The sequence below is a fragment of the Curcuma longa genome, chromosome 17 (genome assembly GCF_044706935.1).
Source record: "Curcuma longa cultivar G26 ecotype Majalengka, Jawa Barat chromosome 17, ITB_CL_G26_1.1, whole genome shotgun sequence".
Lineage (NCBI taxonomy): Eukaryota > Viridiplantae > Streptophyta > Magnoliopsida > Zingiberales > Zingiberaceae > Curcuma > Curcuma longa.
Genome location: NC_133877.1, coordinates 2,943,664 through 2,961,040, shown reverse-complemented (window position 1 = coordinate 2,961,040; position 17,377 = coordinate 2,943,664). Strand labels below are relative to the sequence as shown.

General features: G+C 39.9%; 2 protein-coding genes across 3 annotated transcripts; both read left to right on the top strand.

Moving 5' to 3' along the window:
* The first annotated feature begins 3,028 nt into the window (after nucleotides 1-3,028).
* On the top strand, nucleotides 3,029-8,723 carry LOC141811512 (respiratory burst oxidase homolog protein A-like). The gene is made up of 12 exons (XM_074699535.1): nucleotides 3,029-3,725; nucleotides 3,812-3,971; nucleotides 4,047-4,095; nucleotides 4,570-4,683; nucleotides 5,379-5,801; nucleotides 6,873-7,256; nucleotides 7,335-7,430; nucleotides 7,519-7,634; nucleotides 7,727-7,894; nucleotides 8,003-8,162; nucleotides 8,253-8,453; nucleotides 8,535-8,723. Exons 1-12 carry the CDS (start codon nucleotides 3,029-3,031, stop codon nucleotides 8,721-8,723), a joined length of 2,757 nt encoding a protein of 918 aa, XP_074555636.1.
* Nucleotides 8,612-16,398, top strand: LOC141811598 (uncharacterized). 2 transcript variants are annotated; one of them, XM_074699617.1, is made up of 14 exons: nucleotides 8,612-8,639; nucleotides 8,724-8,810; nucleotides 9,801-9,910; nucleotides 10,015-10,065; nucleotides 10,708-10,879; nucleotides 10,988-11,308; nucleotides 11,439-11,639; nucleotides 11,736-12,218; nucleotides 12,306-12,521; nucleotides 12,982-13,170; nucleotides 13,853-14,016; nucleotides 14,756-14,908; nucleotides 15,577-15,655; nucleotides 15,875-16,398. In XM_074699617.1, exons 2-14 carry the CDS (start codon nucleotides 8,763-8,765, stop codon nucleotides 16,310-16,312), a joined length of 2,625 nt encoding a protein of 874 aa, XP_074555718.1. In that variant the 5' UTR covers nucleotides 8,612-8,639; nucleotides 8,724-8,762; the 3' UTR covers nucleotides 16,313-16,398. The 2 variants fall into 2 exon arrangements, with proteins under 2 accessions (XP_074555718.1, XP_074555719.1); XM_074699618.1 differs by lacking the exons at nucleotides 8,612-8,639; nucleotides 8,724-8,810; nucleotides 9,801-9,910; nucleotides 10,015-10,065 and having other exon boundaries at nucleotides 10,794-10,879; nucleotides 10,981-11,308.
* Nucleotides 16,399-17,377: the final 979 nt, after the last annotated feature.

Sequence of the window (17,377 nt, the reverse complement as noted above, 5' to 3'; positions counted from 1 at the left end):
ATGAAGAACTCGATGGTTAGTGATTGATCACTTGAAGGCTTGCTGATTAAGGTTTTAGGTGATGTTAATCTTTGATACTTGTACTCTTCACCTTTCCGCTTCCTATCCATGTCACATAAACACTAGGACTCTAGAACTCAAAGTGACTCTGGCATTAGCTTAAAAAAACTAAGAAAGAGTCTAATTTAACCCAAAAACATCAAGACATACAGGTGAGAGATCTCTTGATATTTATGTATCTTTTAAGATTCATTACTTAAGATGTGTGAGGCTAAGGTGGAGTTTGTCTTGTCCTCTCACATTCTATACCTTTAGAACAATGATCTTAATAAGTTGAAAATGGCCTACTTGTAGTCTGTCTAACCTACTAGGCTTATCTAAGTCTTACTCTGTAGGTCTAATCTACTAGTTTATCCGTATTTAACTTTCAGTTAGGGCTAGTCACTTCCATAGGTAGACATCTCACCTGTCACTCATTCTATTTGGATTTTCTCTTATCTAATCTCCCGTTAGGACTAATCACTTTTATATGTAGACTTCTCACTTGTCAAACATCCGATCACTCTTAACCTGTTTGAACTTTGCCTTGCTGGACCTTCAATCAGGACTTCCTTGTCCAATCCTCCAAATCAGGATTTTCTTGTTCTATCTTCCAAACCAGGTCTTTCTTGCCCAATCCTACAGATCAGGACTTTCTCTGCTTAGCTTCCAGCTAGGACTTTCTCTACCGAACATCCAACTAGAACTTCCCCTACCTAGTCTCAACTAGGACTTTTCCTTGTCCGGTCTAATCGGTTAAGAATTCTTGCTAGTCTTCTGATCAATCTTGATTTGATTAGACTTCACTTACATCCAAATATTAAGTACTATTTGGATCAACTCTTGGTCAAATAGACCAGATCTAGGTGTTTTGTCAAACATCGAAATTATGGAAACATATTAGTACTCCTTGCACCAATATTATTCACTCTCCCATGCTTGACGGCTCAAATCCAAAGTTCTAAATGTCATGGAGTTGGTATGCTATGTGAAAGTATAATTCATTGTTCCTTGAATCCCAATTTTTATACACCAATCTACTGATGTCGATACACATTGTAAAGGAGAGACTACTATGAAAGCCCCCCTTCTCGCAACTCTCTTTTTTGCACTATCATAATTTGTCTCGAATATGATATTTCAATGTTAGATTGTTTTAGTGGAACAAAAATGAGGTGTGATGAAGACACTTTGAGGTGGTGAGCAAGCTACTTAATTACTCCTACCATCCTAATCCTCCCTCTCTATATATCGATTCTTAATCACAGTGTCAAGCTACTACTTTTGCTCTTTTGTTGAAAAGCAAGTTATCTGTTTGCAAAAATATCTCTATACTAGTTAGCATTGTTGTGATCGACTAAACCAGTTGGCTAGCGAGTTTCAGAAATTTAATTGTTTTGTGCGGGTGATAATTGAATGATTGAAGAAGTTTAAAAAATGTTATTCTTTGGATTACCATTGTGGTCCGTTGCGGCTATCTTGTTCGATTGATAAAACGACGACTTTTTGTGTTTTGATTAAAAAATAAGTTTTGACGAGAACGATTCAAGAATTCAAACGCATTCTCTCTCTCTATCTCCTTTGACTTTTGCAAAGTCAAGCTGTAGAACAGGCTGGATGATAAGGTGATTAGATACGGGAGATTTGAGGGATCCATTTCTACTTTTGGCTCATTTTAGCCCCACCACCTCCGTAACCACCACCGCGGCCCTGGCCGTGACCACCTCCGTTACAATTCCCAAACTTTTATAAAAGTGGATTCGTCGCATTCCTCCCCGGTTCTTTATATCTCGCCTGCTCTCTTAATGGTTGAAAACCTCGTTCTAATAGAAAGTACACGTGCATAGAATTATTTATAAATGTATTTTTTTTGTTTGATTTTGGGACTTCAATGAAGAATTATATATATTGATAAAATTATGGGAAAACGGATAGGAAGAACCAGCAGAAGAAGGAAGGTGGTCTGCCAAGCTCCGACCGACGGAGTGTCGCCGGATTTGTGGGCGTGGAGAAAGTAAGGCTGGAAGCCCCATCAAAGGCTCTCCTTATCCAAGGTAAAATGGTGTTTTCGTCACTCTTTTGAGTTTTTTTTCTTCTTTTGTTTTTCATTCGCTAAGCTTTGGCTCTATGGACGGCGATGTTGGTCATCACCTACGCGGCGGAGCGCAACCAGCCCATCCCCCACCCACCGCGACTCCCTTTCCGGCAGCACCTGCCAAAAGGTTTCGCAACCGGCCAATAACTCGCCGACCACCCTGGCAGTCAAAGCAGGGCAAAGAGGAGGTAGCGGAGGACTGCAGCGAGGAGGAGGAGGAGAGGTTGACGGTGGCTGACATGGAGATGATGCATGAGCTTCGAGCCTCAGCCTTCCTCGAGGAGGAGGAGGATGGCTTTTAAAATTTTATAAAATACTTACAGTTTATATATATATATATATATATATATATATATAATTGGGATCCACCATATCAAATAAATTTGCCATAATTATATACGACCCAATTTCCACCATGCTGGTTGCCATAACCCACAACCACCTCAAAACCTACATGAGACTTGAACCCACCTACTGATCCGACTTTATCTTTATATATCCGTCCATTCTGTCTGCTCTGGTAGCCAAAAAAAGAAACACCAAGTATAGTAGTTCCTCTATCCATTAAAACTTGAACCCAAACCTTCCGATTCCGACAACTCAACCGCCCTCCGGCTCCCGTCTCTCGTGGCCGCCTTCACCCTCAATCAAGCGCAGATCGATCCTTCCGAGTGGCTAGACACAAAGTTATAGTCCCAGTATTTTTGATTTGTGTGTGTGTGAATACTGTTTGCGAAAAAATCGTTAGGCGACGCGTGTTTTGGAGTAAGATTCCATTCCAAGCGCGTTCGACGACGACGACCACTCCACTTGTTTGTTATTGTATTCATTCATTCATTCATATTCACGTTTGGTTCTGATTTGAAGGAAGGGGTGGGCGGCTGGCTGCGCGCAATGAGGGGGTCGTCAGCGACGCGGCATGGGCGGCGATGGGCGTCGGACACCGTGCCGGCGGGGAGGGCGCTGAGCGGGGCGTCGTCGCCGTCGACGTCGGGGATGGTGTCGGACGACGGGGAGGAGTTCGTGGAGGTGACCATCGACCTCCAGGACGACGACACCATCGTGCTCCGCAGAGTTGAGCCGGCGGCGGCCGCGGCGGCCATCGAGGCGGGGTACGCGTCGGACGCCACGTGGTCGGACGTGGCGTCGGCGTCGCGGTCGGCGTCGCGGTCGTCGTCCATCGGGCGGAACTCGTCGCACCGGCTGCTGCAGATCTCGCAGGAGCTGAAGGCGGAGGCGGTGGCGCGGGCGCGGCAGCTGAAGGAGGAGCTAAAGGCGGAGCTCAAGAGGTTCACGTGGGGCTACGGCCCTTCCTCGCGGACCGCTGCCGCCTCGTCCTCGCGGGCCGCGGCCGCCTCGTCCTCCTCGGCGTCGCCGGGGGTCGAATCCGCGCTGGCCGCGAGGGCCGCGCGGCGGCAACGGGCGCAGCTCGATCGGAGCAGATCCGGCGCCCACAAGGCGCTACGAGGCCTCCGATTCATCAGCGGCCGCAAGGCCAACGGCGTCGACGCGTGGAACGAGGTGCAGAGCAACTTCGACAAGCTCGCGCACGACGGCTACCTCTCCCGATCCGATTTCGCCAAATGCATAGGTCCCTCCTCAACCTCCCACTTCTGCCTCCATTTCCCGGCCCCCAACTCTTCCCACTCCATCTAACCAAACCCTAGCCCGACGCAGGAATGAAAGACTCCGAGGAGTTCGCATTGGAGCTGTTCGACGCTTTGAGCAGGAGAAGAAGGTTGAACGTCGAGCGGATTAGCAGAGACGAACTCCACGAGTTCTGGTGCCAGATCACCGATCAAAGCTTCGATTCTCGACTTCAGATTTTCTTCGACATGTAAGAAATCCCTAATTTTTTTCTTTTTCTTTTTTCTTTTTCTCAATCCCAAATTCGATCCATATGTTTGTTTAGGGTGGACAAGAACGAGGACGGCCACATCACAGAGGAGGAAGTAAAAGAGGTAATTTCTCCCCCCTCCTTCCTTTTCCGTTCATCGTTTACTTTTAGCAAAATAATATAATTAATTATATATGTTCATTTAGGACTTTTGAATTTTAATTTCTACATCAACTTAAAACTAAACTTATTGGAGTTGGTGAACGGAACCGGCGACATCTGTACCAACCACCCGATTTCCTCGCAAAATCCTTCGCTTTCATTGACACATTCTTAACAGCTCTGGAATTAGTTTACTATTTTGCCCAGCTCAAGCCAGTCCACTGGCCCTGCCCCATCGGTTGGTGAAGGGTATTTAGGTCAAACACTATTATTTCCATTTGAATTGCACATCAATGCCTGTCTCTCTCTATCTTATTGATATTTTAACAAGTACTGTAACATTTTGAACAATTTTTTACTAAGTTGTTTTGAAAATTAACCTTATTTATTATATATATATATAGATTTTGATTGACTTTCTTCATTGTTTTTTCAGATAATAATGCTTAGTGCTTCTGCTAATAAGCTGTCTAGGCTGAAAGAACAGGCAGAGGAGTATGCAGCTTTAATAATGGAGGAGTTGGATCCCGAGAGACTCGGCTACATCGAGGTGACTGTCGACGATTGCGAATGCAACCCCACTCTCTCCTTTTAATTAATATATTCAAACGTGAATTTCTTCTTTCCAGTTTATTATATATATATATATATATATAGCCATGGGTCCAGCCTGAGATAGCATGTAGTATATAATTAACACTAGAGCTCTGGTCTGCCTTGTGTGTCGTTTTCTCTGTTGACTCTGTATACCCCATCCGGTGATGGCTCATTCATCCTGTCGTCAAACTGGCCTTAGTGTTCCAAAATTCCCAATCTTAAGCTATGGATTTCAATAGACGTCTGTTAGGTTAATTTCACTCTTATTTCTTGGTGGACCTGTGCCTGTCTGCTTTTCGAGTTCTAGAAGTAAATTGGTGCCTTTGTCAAACCTGTGGGCCGACTTAAACACTTTAATTAAAATGTGATGGTGGTGCAATTTTGGTGCATGCAGAAAGGACGCTTGACGTGGCCTTCTTACCTGAACCACCACTTACAGCCTTTTGATCAACACCATTTACATGAGGCCGTACATAGTATTTCCACTTTGTCACTTCTCCCCACATCCATGCATTTTCAAGCACTAATGGGGGTCGAAGAAAGCTTTGTCGATCACTTGTAGTAATTATACTAATAAACTAAGCAAATCTTTAATAATAGATGGAATTGCTAGCTATTGAAGCAATTTTAATTTCATGGTGATGGCAGCTTTGGCAACTGGAGACGTTGCTGCTGCAGAAGGACACGTACGTCAACTACAGTCAGGCGCTGAGCTACACGAGCCAGGCGCTGAGCCAGAACCTGGCCGGGCTGAGGAAGAAGGGACCGATCAGGAAGCTGAGCACCAAGCTGGCCTACTACGTGGAGGAGAATTGGAAGAGGCTGTGGGTGGTGACCCTGTGGATCGCCCTCATGGCTGGCCTCTTCACCTGGAAATTCATACAGTATCGCAACAGGTACGCGTTCCGTGTCATGGGTTACTGTCTCACCACCGCCAAGGGCGCCGCCGAGACCTTAAAGCTTAACATGGCCCTCATCCTCCTCCCGGTGTGCCGGAACACCATCACCTGGCTACGCTCCACCCGCCTCGCCCGTGCCCTGCCATTTGACGACAACATCAACTTCCACAAGGTCAGTCCATATTCTAATTAATTCAATTTTTTTTACTCTCCACTTTTTTCTTATTATTATGGACAATAAAATGAAAATAGTGAAGGCCTTTCTCCATTAATTTCTTCGCCCTATTATTATGTATGGCCGACATCAGATATATAGGGTAGGCGCCTGGAAAATAATGATTATAGCATTAAATAGTTGGAGTATGCTATAAGTTTTTCAGATAAATATGTCGAAAGCGATGGCATCACCTAACCACCACTGAAGAAAACACGCTTCCTTTTTAGTTTTACTTATCTACAGGGAAGAAATACTTCCCGGATATATATATTTATATATATTTGTATACCTAACCAGATGTCTTCATGTGTGGTCCACGGTCTAAATTAAATTATTTGGATGAAAAAGAGATGCTAGCATCAACATATATTTTGAAAGTGCACTGTTATTGAACATCCATAAATGAGAAACTATATTTTTCATACTTTAATGGAGAAAGGAAAGGGCAAGGACCATCATTGTAGTTATAAGTTTTGTCTTTGACCATAAATATCTTCGCGCCATATTATGTGTGAAACATGAACTAAATATTTCATCTGGTAGGAGAATCTTGTTGGATTTAATTTTTTAAAAGTGAATTTAATTGTAATTTATATATGCGGATACGAATTGAACCTATTTAAGTGATCTAATTAAAATTTATCGGATTTCAGATTATTAGATGTGAATTAAAATATATAGAATCTGTTAATACATTTCAGATTATTGAATGTGGATTAAATTTATTATTAGATTTGGTATCAAAGCCTTGGTTATGTTTCTTCATATTATATGGGTTTTCATCTTTTCTAACAGTGGTATCAAAGTTCCCAATAAAGAGTCCGTTGGGATCATTAAAGGGAAGACTTAGATATCACATTATACAAGGCCTTTTGGGTAAAGTTCAAAAATAAAATCATGAGGGCGTAAATTCAAAGTAGATAATATCGTACTGTTATGAAGATATATATAGATTCTATCTAATCTAACAAACCTATTTTCCTGCTAACATTTGCATGGCTTGTTCATTTGTTTTACTGTATTTAGACCATAGCAGCAGCGATAGTCGTTGGAGTGATCCTCCATGCTGGCAATCACCTCGCTTGCGACTTTCCCCGGTTAATCTCATCCTCCGAAGAGAAGTACCAGGGGTTGCGCCCTTATTTTGGAGACACAAAGCCAACCTACTTGGATCTCGTGCGAGGCGTTGAGGGCATCACTGGAATCGTAATGGTGGTCTGCATGGTGGTGGCTTTCATCCTTGCAACACACTGGTTTCGTAGGAGCCTAGTGAGATTCCCTAAGCCCTTCGATAGGCTCACTGGTTTCAATGCTTTCTGGTACTCCCACCACCTGTTTGTCATCGTCTACATTTTGTTGATTGTGCATGGGGAACGTCTCTACCTCATCCACAAGTGGTACAATAAGACAGTATGTTCTTTCTTCATTGGAATTTCAATTTTATTATTTTTCTGCTATTATATGACTCAACTTTCTTGACTGATGCAGACATGGATGTATCTTGCAGTTCCTGTTCTTCTGTACGTCGGGGAGAGGAGTCTAAGAGCCCTCAGGTCCGGTCATTACTCTGTTCGTTTACTAAAGGTAACTACTCTGTTCTTTCGTGAAAAGTTGACCGTGCGTGTACAATGATGTAATGTTAGTAACTTCGACTTCTTAACTTCAAATCCAGGTTGCCATATATCCAGGTAATGTTCTCACGCTTCAAATGTCAAAGCCTGCAGCATTTCGCTACAAGAGTGGTCAGTACATGTTTGTGCAGTGCCCTGCTGTCTCGCCCTTTGAATGGTATATCTCAGGATGCAAAATCATTTGTTTACAAGTTCCAAGTATACTGTAAACTATATTCTTACTGTATTCTTTTTTTTTTTTTCCTTTAGGCATCCTTTCTCGATCACTTCTGCTCCTGGAGATGACTACTTAAGTGTCCACATTAGACAACTCGGTGACTGGACAAGGGAACTAAAACGAGTTTTTGCAGCAGCATGCGAACCTTCAATCGCAGGAAAGAGTGGCCTTTTGAGAGCAGATGAGGCTACCAAAAAGAGGTATGTCTTGGAGTAGTGACTGGACTTAATTTGGTCTTACATATTTAGGACAATGTGAATCATAATGGTCATAGTGATATTTTAAAGAGCTCATTTTTCTAATTGCAGCTTGCCAAAACTTTTGATTGATGGGCCTTATGGTGCTCCAGCTCAGGATTACAAGAAATACGATGTTCTTCTACTTGTCGGCCTCGGCATTGGTGCAACGCCTTTCATTAGCATATTGAAGGATCTACTCAACAACATTGTCAAAATGGAAGAGGAGAATGTGAGACTTGGATTCCTTTTTCTTATTGCCCTTATTCAAATGTATCACTGCCTCAGTTGAGATGTCAATTTATTAGTGTTCCTGACACAGGAAGCACTCTCCGAACTCTGCCCGCCAAAGCAACCACAAAATGGGGAGCGAGTTGATTTGGCAACACTCATGAAAGCCTCACGCAGAGTAAAGTGGACTCTCAAAACAACAAATGCATATTTCTATTGGGTTACTCGTGAACAAGGCTCCTTTGATTGGTTTAAAGGAGTTATGAATGAAGTGGCTGAGTTAGATCAACGGGTAACTACAAGTTGAAAATTTTTTGAATTCGATTCGCACCTCGCTCATACTAGTTCCTAACTAATTCATTTGGACAAATAGGGTATAATCGAGATGCACAATTACTTGACCAGCGTGTATGAAGAAGGAGATGCAAGGTCAGCTCTAATCACTCGGTTTCAGCTGCCGAAGCCGAAGCTTGCGCTTGTGGGTCTTGATATCTTGTCTAGTTTTCGGGGTTGCTTTTATTTGGGTGCTCAGATTCGTGTTCTGGTGTTGGTGGCTTGTTAGGTTGTTCCCGATTTGTCGCCGGATGCCTTGCAGCTGAAGATGATCAGTATCGCGGTTGCTCTCAAAGAATGTGGATATGATATCCAGGTTCGCCTCTAGGGGATGTTTTGATTTTGTTTTGTTACTTATTGATTGTCCATATCTATAACTCCACGATATTGATGAATCTGAATTTTTTTTTATGGACATGATTTCCATCATGTAGTTTTTTTGGATAAAATTATGCCTCATCTTATAACAAAGAGTGAATTTTTATTGTACGCTAGTTTTGGCTCATCGAAACATCTAACGTTGATATGCGTTATTTTTGCAACTCTCCCTATTGTTTCACTGATGACTTTTTACCTTAAAATCGAGTAGATAATTGATTGTGCTGAAAGGGCCTACTGTTAATTAATTTATACAGGGCCTGAAAATGAAAAGTTTAACAGAGAGTTCCTGTGTCACCCATGTGGATTTTATTAGAATTTTGTCACAGCTTAATTCATCTTGGTGTTATATGTGATGGAGCGCTAAGGAGTTTTATTTAGGTTTTAATCTATCTGTAAATTGGTACCTTTGGAATTTAATTTAATTTATTTTTGGTGTGTTTGGATTATCGGTCCAGGTTATGAGGCATTTGTGTATTATCTGGCAGATTACTAGCTGAGATGTGGCTTCTATCAATATATAAGTTCTTTATTTCTACTTGTCACCTTCCTGCAGCTGTTGGATTTTAGGAATAAATTTTTGTTCCTACAACTGTCACAGTAAATTATATGAAACTATTGGATGAAAGATGCTTGTTTTTGAATGATAAGAAAAAGGTAGACATGCATTATTTTGAAGCATATGCTATTATCTCAACTTATTACAGAAAAGGTTAAATTGTTATTTTTATCAATAAATCGGTTTATTATGTTTATATAATACATTTTTTAATATTTCACACTAAAATGTAACTGCTATTTGACAACTGAACTGATTTGCTGATATACTGGTTTCTATTATATTGCTATTGTAATTTGTATTTCAAGCAAGAACTGTTGTGAGTTTTGGTCGTTCTTGTTACTTTATGGTGTTATATATATTGTGTAGGTTTTCTCATTCAGTGATGGGCCTACTCACATGGTTTGGCGAGCCATTGGAATCTTTGTCGGAATTTTCCCTACCATCATGAATCCTGGAGCAAATATAGATTGGTTTGAGTGAGTGATGAAATTAATGCAGAGCTTATGCACGAAGTTTAAGATAAGTGTAGCCTTCATTCGATCGCGTTCTGATTTCATTTTCCATTTGCATCCTTGTGTAGATATAGTGGCATTCTTGTGAGTTCTATGGAGGCAAGTCCCATATTTTCAAGGTAATTTATGTTCCACTGTAACTGGAATAGCAGTTCTGCTCGTACAACTTGTTGCACCCTTCTCTTGAATGGGTATCCATTTTGGTTGATGAGATGAATGTTCAGATGGAATACATATCAAATACTTGGGCATGCTTGCATTGCTGAAGAACTTAGGTGCAACTTCAATTTTTAAAGATAAGGAAATTGTACATCATTTAAGCCAATTAGATTTTTATAAACTATCTATATGACAAGCTATAACATCAATTTACTATAAAGCCAATAAAAATTTTAGGAAAAAAAAGAAGATTCATAGTGGCAGTTTTAGTATGAGAGATATCGAAGAATTTTACTAGGAAACAATTGCAAATGGTTTTTCCTGATAGTAATTCTCACTGGTGTGGAAATTTCTCAAATGTCATTTGGCAAATAATTGTGAGTTGTGATACTGATTCTTGTTTTGTTCCAATTAAGGATACTGAAGGCATTCTAGATTCTGAGATTGCAAAATAGGAATAAGTAGTGCACATAAAATGACAAAAATATTGACATGTGAATCCTTGTGTCCTGTGTTAGGACAAGGATGGCATGTGAATGCTCTCATGTATTTTATGGAACTCATGTATTTGATTGATGTAGAATACTTATAGTAGTTGACAGTCTTTTGCAGGAGCCTTTCAAATATATTCCTGTAATATGGAACATTGAAGAAGCTTCTGTAGCCTTTCATTTAAATGAATATTCTTCCGAAGTGCAGTTGCATTTCGTTAATGATTGGAAGCAAGATTTCGCTAGAGCTACTGCTGTAGTTTTTCCAACCCATTCTTTGCTGGTAATATGTGGTTTGGTGCTTAACCTGTTTAATCTTTTTAAAATTTGTTTCATCTTTGTGTTATGTTAATTTATGTTCAATGTTCTTTGATTTTTTGTAAGCTTTCAGATACCATATTCACCATTTGATATGGGAAACCATATTGTTATTCCTGGTTCTCCTGCCGAAGCATGGGAAGCAGATACTTTTCTGGCCAGATATAAAGGTCAATTGTTGAAAGAGAGTTTGGGGTATATGCCAGAGGACTTTCTTATTACTGTTATTGGCAGCCAATTTTCATATAGTGGAATGTTGCTTGAACATGGCCTTGTCTTGGAAGCATTAAAACCATTGCTCCAGCAGTTTCTTTCCTCAAACACATCTTATTCCCTAATGAAAGTTTGCATTCATGGTTGGAACTTCACTAGTTCCTACAAGAAGGCTGTTGAGGTAATGGCTTTTGTTTCTTTTTCTCAGTCTTCGAACTAATTGGTGCATTTCCTTTGTCACTGGTGATTTTCTTAATATGTTACTCTCCCTAATTTCTGATCAAAATTATTTGTCATCTTAATTATTTCAGGCTATTGCACAAAAGGCTGGCTATTCAAGTAGCCTGGTTGAGCATATTGTTATTAGCAATGATCCTAAATATCTTGGTTCGGCAAACCTAGTAATATATGGATCGTTTTTGGAGGAGCAATCTTTTCCAAGTATTCTAAAGCATGCTATGTGTCTGGGGAAGCTTATTGTTGCTCCAGATCTGGACATGATTAGGAAATATGTAATTTCTGTTGATGCTAATTTTTTCCTTAATTGGTTCCAAAATCCAACTATATTTAAACAGAATCTAATATCTGTGCTGATAATTTCCCCCTAGGTTGATGATCGAGTGAATGGGTATCTTTTCCCAAAGGAGAACATTGCTATACTTACTCAGATTTTACTTAATGCAATTTCCAAGGGAAAATTGTCTTTATTTTCTCAGAGAATTGCATCTGTAGGAAAAAGTCATGCTAGAAACCTCATGGCTGCTGAAGCAATTGAAGGCTACATATCCTTGCTCGGAAAGGTCATCAAGTTTCCTTCTGATGTTGTATCTCCTAAGGCTGTCGAACAAATACCTCTAAGATTGCTGGAGCAATGGCAATGGGAATTATTTGCCAATGTAAGTGAGGAATTCTTGCTCAATAGTAGTTCTCGAAGCAGTACATTTTTAAAGAATCTTGTGGAGAAGTGGAATAATAGTCATACAAATAGCTCTGCTCATTCTCATGCCGATGCTGATGGAACATGGAACCCAATTGATTGGGAGGAAGAGAAAAAGACTGAGATGATGATTGCTGAAGATAGATTAGAGGAGGTAATTGATGAGGGCATTTTTGTGTTCTCTATCAGTATGCTACTTTGACACTGACTTTGTAATCACATTTTTTGAACCACAATGCAGTTGGACAGAGATGACCAGCCACATGGAACATGGGATGAGATTTACAAATATGTCAAGAAAGCTGAAAAGCTGAAAAATGAATTGATCCAATTGAAGGAAAGAGATCACAGGGAGCTTGAGCGGACAGGTCAACCTTTATGTATATATGAACCTTATTTTGGTGAGGCAACTTGGCCATTTCTACATCAGACGTCACTTTATCGTGGAATCAGCCTTGTAAGTTGTTAATGCATCATTAATACATTGGACCTTACATCCAAATGGTAATGTAGGAATTTGAAAAGGGAGTCATACATGAACGAGTAGATTTTTTATACTCTAGATATTTATGATGTGATTCATGTGCTGTATATTAACTTGTCTGAAGCAGTTAGGATGTCATTCATCTTTAATAAAAGAGATTCAACATCTAGAGAGAAAAAAATTATTTAAAGGGCCTCCTATATTACTGGTAATGGAGCATGACCATACAATAGGAATGGAAGACTGGTATACAAAAAGTGGGTGTAGTGATACAGTTTGTTGTTAAGAATCTGGGAGCAGGTTGTTATTGCAAATATAGTTATCTAAAATAACTATTTCTAATAAAGGTATTTTATTGTGTGGTCTGGTAAATAAAAGAAGATGCTCTTCTACAATTTTTTTTGGTGAATCAATTGTTTGTTTTTATGAACAGTCTTCTAAAGGCCGGAGATTGGAAACTGATGATATAGATGCTTCTTCTCGTCTCCCACTTCTTAGCAATCCATATTACAGAGACGCACTTGGTGATTATGGAGCATTCTTTGCTTTAGCTTACTTAATTGACAGTGTGCACAAAAATGCTTGGATTGGCTTTCAATCTTGGAGAGTTTCTGCAAGAAAGGTTTGGGCATCTCCTATGTTTGCACTTTTCATTACTTATGTTTCTACTTTGTTAAGTTTATAAACGCCAAAGGTGGATATCCCTTCTGAAACTAATGGTGATAAATTTTTTCATTGTCCTTCGCTATGTACTTTCTTTTGAATCAAAGTACTTCACTTGCTGCCTGACAGGAGTCAATTATTGACATTGGTTGTGATAATCTACAAAAATATTGCTGCTATTTAGGATGAAAATTTATTTTATTAAAGCAACAGACCTCTAGCATGGCACTATGCAAGTCAGATCCTGCAGGGGAAATGTTGTCGATCCATTTACATTGTTTACCTCATTCAGATCCTGCAGTGGAAATGTTGAGTCCCAATTTTACAGGTTACTCGTGCAAGAAGACAAATTAGAAAGTTGAAATTTCCACAATGAACTCTAGTTTGTCTGTTCTATCAACAATCACAGATTCTCGAAGGTAAGCAGAGAGACTATGGCCACTGGATTGGCATGGGGCTGGACATTGACATAACTATTGCAATTAATTTCTGCTGTCTATTGACGAATGATTTTGTATTTTTTATTTAATTTGTTGGGGTTGAGGCTGCTATAGCATTGCTTGTTGGTATCAATATTGCCAAAGACTTAGAATAAATCTCAATCCACCTTCAAGATTTAAGAATGTTTTGATCTCCCACAGGCCAACTTATCCAGAGAAGCTGAGACAGCACTTATAAGGGCCATCGAAGAAGAAATTCATGGTGATTCGCTTTACTTTTGGTTTGCAATCGATAAAGATCCCAGAAATTCTGAGAAAATGGATTTTTGGACATTTTGTGACGCTATAAATGCTGGAAATTGCAGGTTAGATACTTTTTTTTTTCAGAATTCATTTTCTTTTTGTGGAAACGTAAAGATGTGTTAAGAGATTTATAAACAAGTGCAAAATGCTCAAATAATGCTTCAGAATAATTTCGTGAGTAAATATATGCAACTTGTAACTAATTGAAGAAAGTGAATTCCCAACTTGGATTTTGTTACTTAGAACCTTTTATTTTCACGTGGGAGAAGTTCTCTCTTAGCTGTGCGGCATCAGCTTTTGGCCCTGCTATAGAGGAAGGAGAATTAATGAATGAATGCCACATTTATCCTCGTACCTTTTCAGAAGAGTACTCCATGTCTATTTTTCTGGCCAATCTTATTTTACTAACATCAAAGATTGTGTTTTGTATCACAAAGATAATTTTACAATGAATAAGGTTATTATTCATGCTAGCAAAAGAGGGATCTTGTTTTTGCAACTGCAAGGAACATTATCTATGCTCATAATGATTAGGAGTTTTTCATAAACGCCAAGTTAGAGACAACTGTCTCATTTCTATTCTTCTCAACTCTCAATGAATATACCATTTTTTTTTTGTAATTCAAACTTGGAATAAGAAATTATTTTGCAGTAGTAATTTCTTCCTAATAAGTTGACTTGTGACTGTTTTCTGGTTGTGGACTTGAGGTTTCAGCTTCTTGGAAACTAGATTTTGAACCTTAGAAAGCTTCGGTATCATATGAAGATTGAAATCAATTTTCTCTAATTTTCTCTTTCAAGGACTGCTGTAATTGAGGCTTTCCGAAGGATGTATGGTTTAGGAGATGATTGGAACCATTTGCCACTGATGCCTGATGATGGTGATTCGTGGTCTATAATGCATAGCTGGGCTTTACCGACACCGTCTTTCCTAGAGTTTGTCATGTTCTCCAGGTAAAAAATTAGATTTCGGTAGTTTTAAACATTTTTTTTTACAATTTGAAGCAAAATTGCATAATCATGATTTCATGAAGCCTGCCAACAGTGATTAGCGCCCAGAAATATTTTAATGGCGAAAGATCATTGTTTTCATAAAGGCTGGGTTTGCTAAGTGAAAAGATAGGAGGGAGAAAGCAGTGGAGAAGGGGGAGGAAAGAGGAAAAGGAAAGGAAGGGAGGGATAGGTGCATAGAGAAGGGGATGAAATTGATTACTTGGGTGATGAAAAAAGAAATGACAAAAAAAAATTGTCTTCTTTCCTCCTATGTTTTTTTCCTTATTGGCACCTACCGGCACCATTTTTGGTTGACTGTCAGTATGACCAAGAATTCTCATTCAAGACATGTACTGAAACACCCACATGGAACAAGACTGATACTTCCATTTGACAAAATACAATATTGCCTTTTTTAGAAATCCAATGAAATCCTCTTCAATGACTCGTGAATAATAGTATTTGCATTTTTTGTTTCTATTCCACTGAATTATCTCTCATCATTAGTAGCAGCATACTTTGTGAACTCTCTTTGTTCTACATGCAACAGTTATTTATGAAATAGGATATACATTCGTTTGCTACTTATTATAATCAGATACATCTGAAAATTGACTGTTCTCTTTCAGAATGTTCGTCGATGCATTGGACAGGGAGATGTATGAAGAGCATCATCAAAGTGGGTACTGTTACTTGAGCACTTCTAAGGTAAATTGCTCATGCCAATCCATTCATCTACTCATATCCAGCAGCATCTAATTAGTGATTGGAGATTAACTATATCATAATGAACACTGAACAAAATTCCATGATGTTAAAGGCACTCACTACTGAGATTACACTATTGAGATTAATACTGCTAGATGTATCGAAATTCTTTTTTCTTTCTCTTGTTTAATGCAGAGAATATGGAATGTTGTTTTACAGGACCGACATTGCTACAACAGACTGCTGGAGCTACTCGTGAATGTATGGGCATACCACAGTGGCCGGCGGATCATATATGTCGACCCGGAATCTGGATCGATGCAGGAACATCATCTTCTGGAGAACAGACGAAATAAGATGTGGATCAAGTGGTTTTCTTACTCGACGCTGAAGGGCATGGATGAGGATCTAGCAGAAGAGGCAGACTCTGATCCCCCCAACTGGAGATGGCTGTGGCCGGCCACCGGCGAGGTCTTCGGGCAGGGCGTGCGCGATAGGGAGATGATCATGCGGCAAAGCGAAAAAGAAAGAAAGAAAAGAGAGACCAAGGAGAAGATTCAACGAATGAAGAAACGGGCACGCCAAAAAGCAATAGGGAAGTACATAAAACCTTTACCCGATAAAACTAGTGATACGAACGCATCCAAAACTGTATGATCCATCGCTTAAAACCACACAAAATTCATCATTCTTTTGTTGTTATTATCGTCATTTTCATTGTTATTATTATTACTTGCCTGAACAGCGAATATAATTAAATTTATTTTCACATATATTTAAGTTTCAATTTTTAAAAAATTAAAAAAAAGAAGGAACTCAACAGTGTTCGATAGCTTACCTTTTGACAGCTGGCAACAGACAAACACCTGTGGAGCCGTTAGAGATAGAGAGAATCAAGAAAAAGACATGTCGTTGATTCGCCGCACAGCCGTCGAACACCACCAGCTTTTGAGCACTCATGTTTCGTCGCCACCTGGATCGCCGCCGTAGCTCCGAACCACCCTCATGATCTTGATATTCAAGAGCCACCAGAACGCCACCGCCGCTCGATCAACTGTAGCACTGCTACGGACCATCATTTAAATGGATTTTCAAAAATCATATTAGATAAATATTGTAAGTAAACATTTTATTTTATAAACGATGAATTTTTTTCTGGAGAAAAATTTAATTAAATGGACCGGTCAAATGTGCGCAAGCCGATGAATTGACCGCCTTTCTTTAGACTGGCGGTGAGCGGGCGGCTCAGGCCACTGTCGGCTCCCTCACGTGACGCTGGCCCGCTGCACGAGGACGACTCGCACCTCGGTGGGCTCCACCAAAAGGCTGCTCGCCCTTGGCACATATATTTTATTTTACTATCAATAACTTCCTAATAAAATCCGAATAATAAGCTAAATCTTTAAAAATAAATTATTCCTTGATGATCTCCTTCCTGTTCAATTTTACAGTTGGAAGTGAGAAACTAAGCTGGGAATTTAATGCGAGCTTTCCTCTTAATTCCACTCTTTAAATACTCCAGCGAGGGTTCCGAGTTCGCCTGCTCCAAAATTCTCACCTTCCGCCATTAAAGACATCGAGCACGACCTCTCTCTCTCTCTCTCTCTCTCCCCCAAGCGAGCCCTTCTCTGTTCTCCTGGGGATAGCAGCAGTAGCTGTAGCAGAGGGATCATAAAACAACAATATTACCAACTCCTCTGCGTCTTCCCCTGCTGCTGCATC

What these genes read in the sequence shown, in the direction of transcription:
- LOC141811512 (XM_074699535.1), top strand. Translation starts at nt 3,029, where the DNA reads ATGAGGGGGTCGTCAGCGACGCGGCATGGGCGGCGATGGGCGTCGGAC. An exon ending in CTTCAGATTTTCTTCGACAT is followed by an intron (nt 3,972 to 4,046) that starts GTAAGAAATCCC and finishes ATGTTTGTTTAG; the next exon opens with GGTGGACAAGAACGAGGACG. An exon ending in GCTGTCTCGCCCTTTGAATG is followed by an intron (nt 7,635 to 7,726) that starts GTATATCTCAGG and finishes TTTTTCCTTTAG; the next exon opens with GCATCCTTTCTCGATCACTT.
- LOC141811598 (XM_074699617.1), top strand. Translation starts at nt 8,763, where the DNA reads ATGATCAGTATCGCGGTTGCTCTCAAAGAATGTGGATATGATATCCAG. An exon ending in AATGTGGATATGATATCCAG is followed by an intron (nt 8,811 to 9,800) that starts GTTCGCCTCTAG and finishes TATATTGTGTAG; the next exon opens with GTTTTCTCATTCAGTGATGG. An exon ending in CCTACAAGAAGGCTGTTGAG is followed by an intron (nt 11,309 to 11,438) that starts GTAATGGCTTTT and finishes TAATTATTTCAG; the next exon opens with GCTATTGCACAAAAGGCTGG.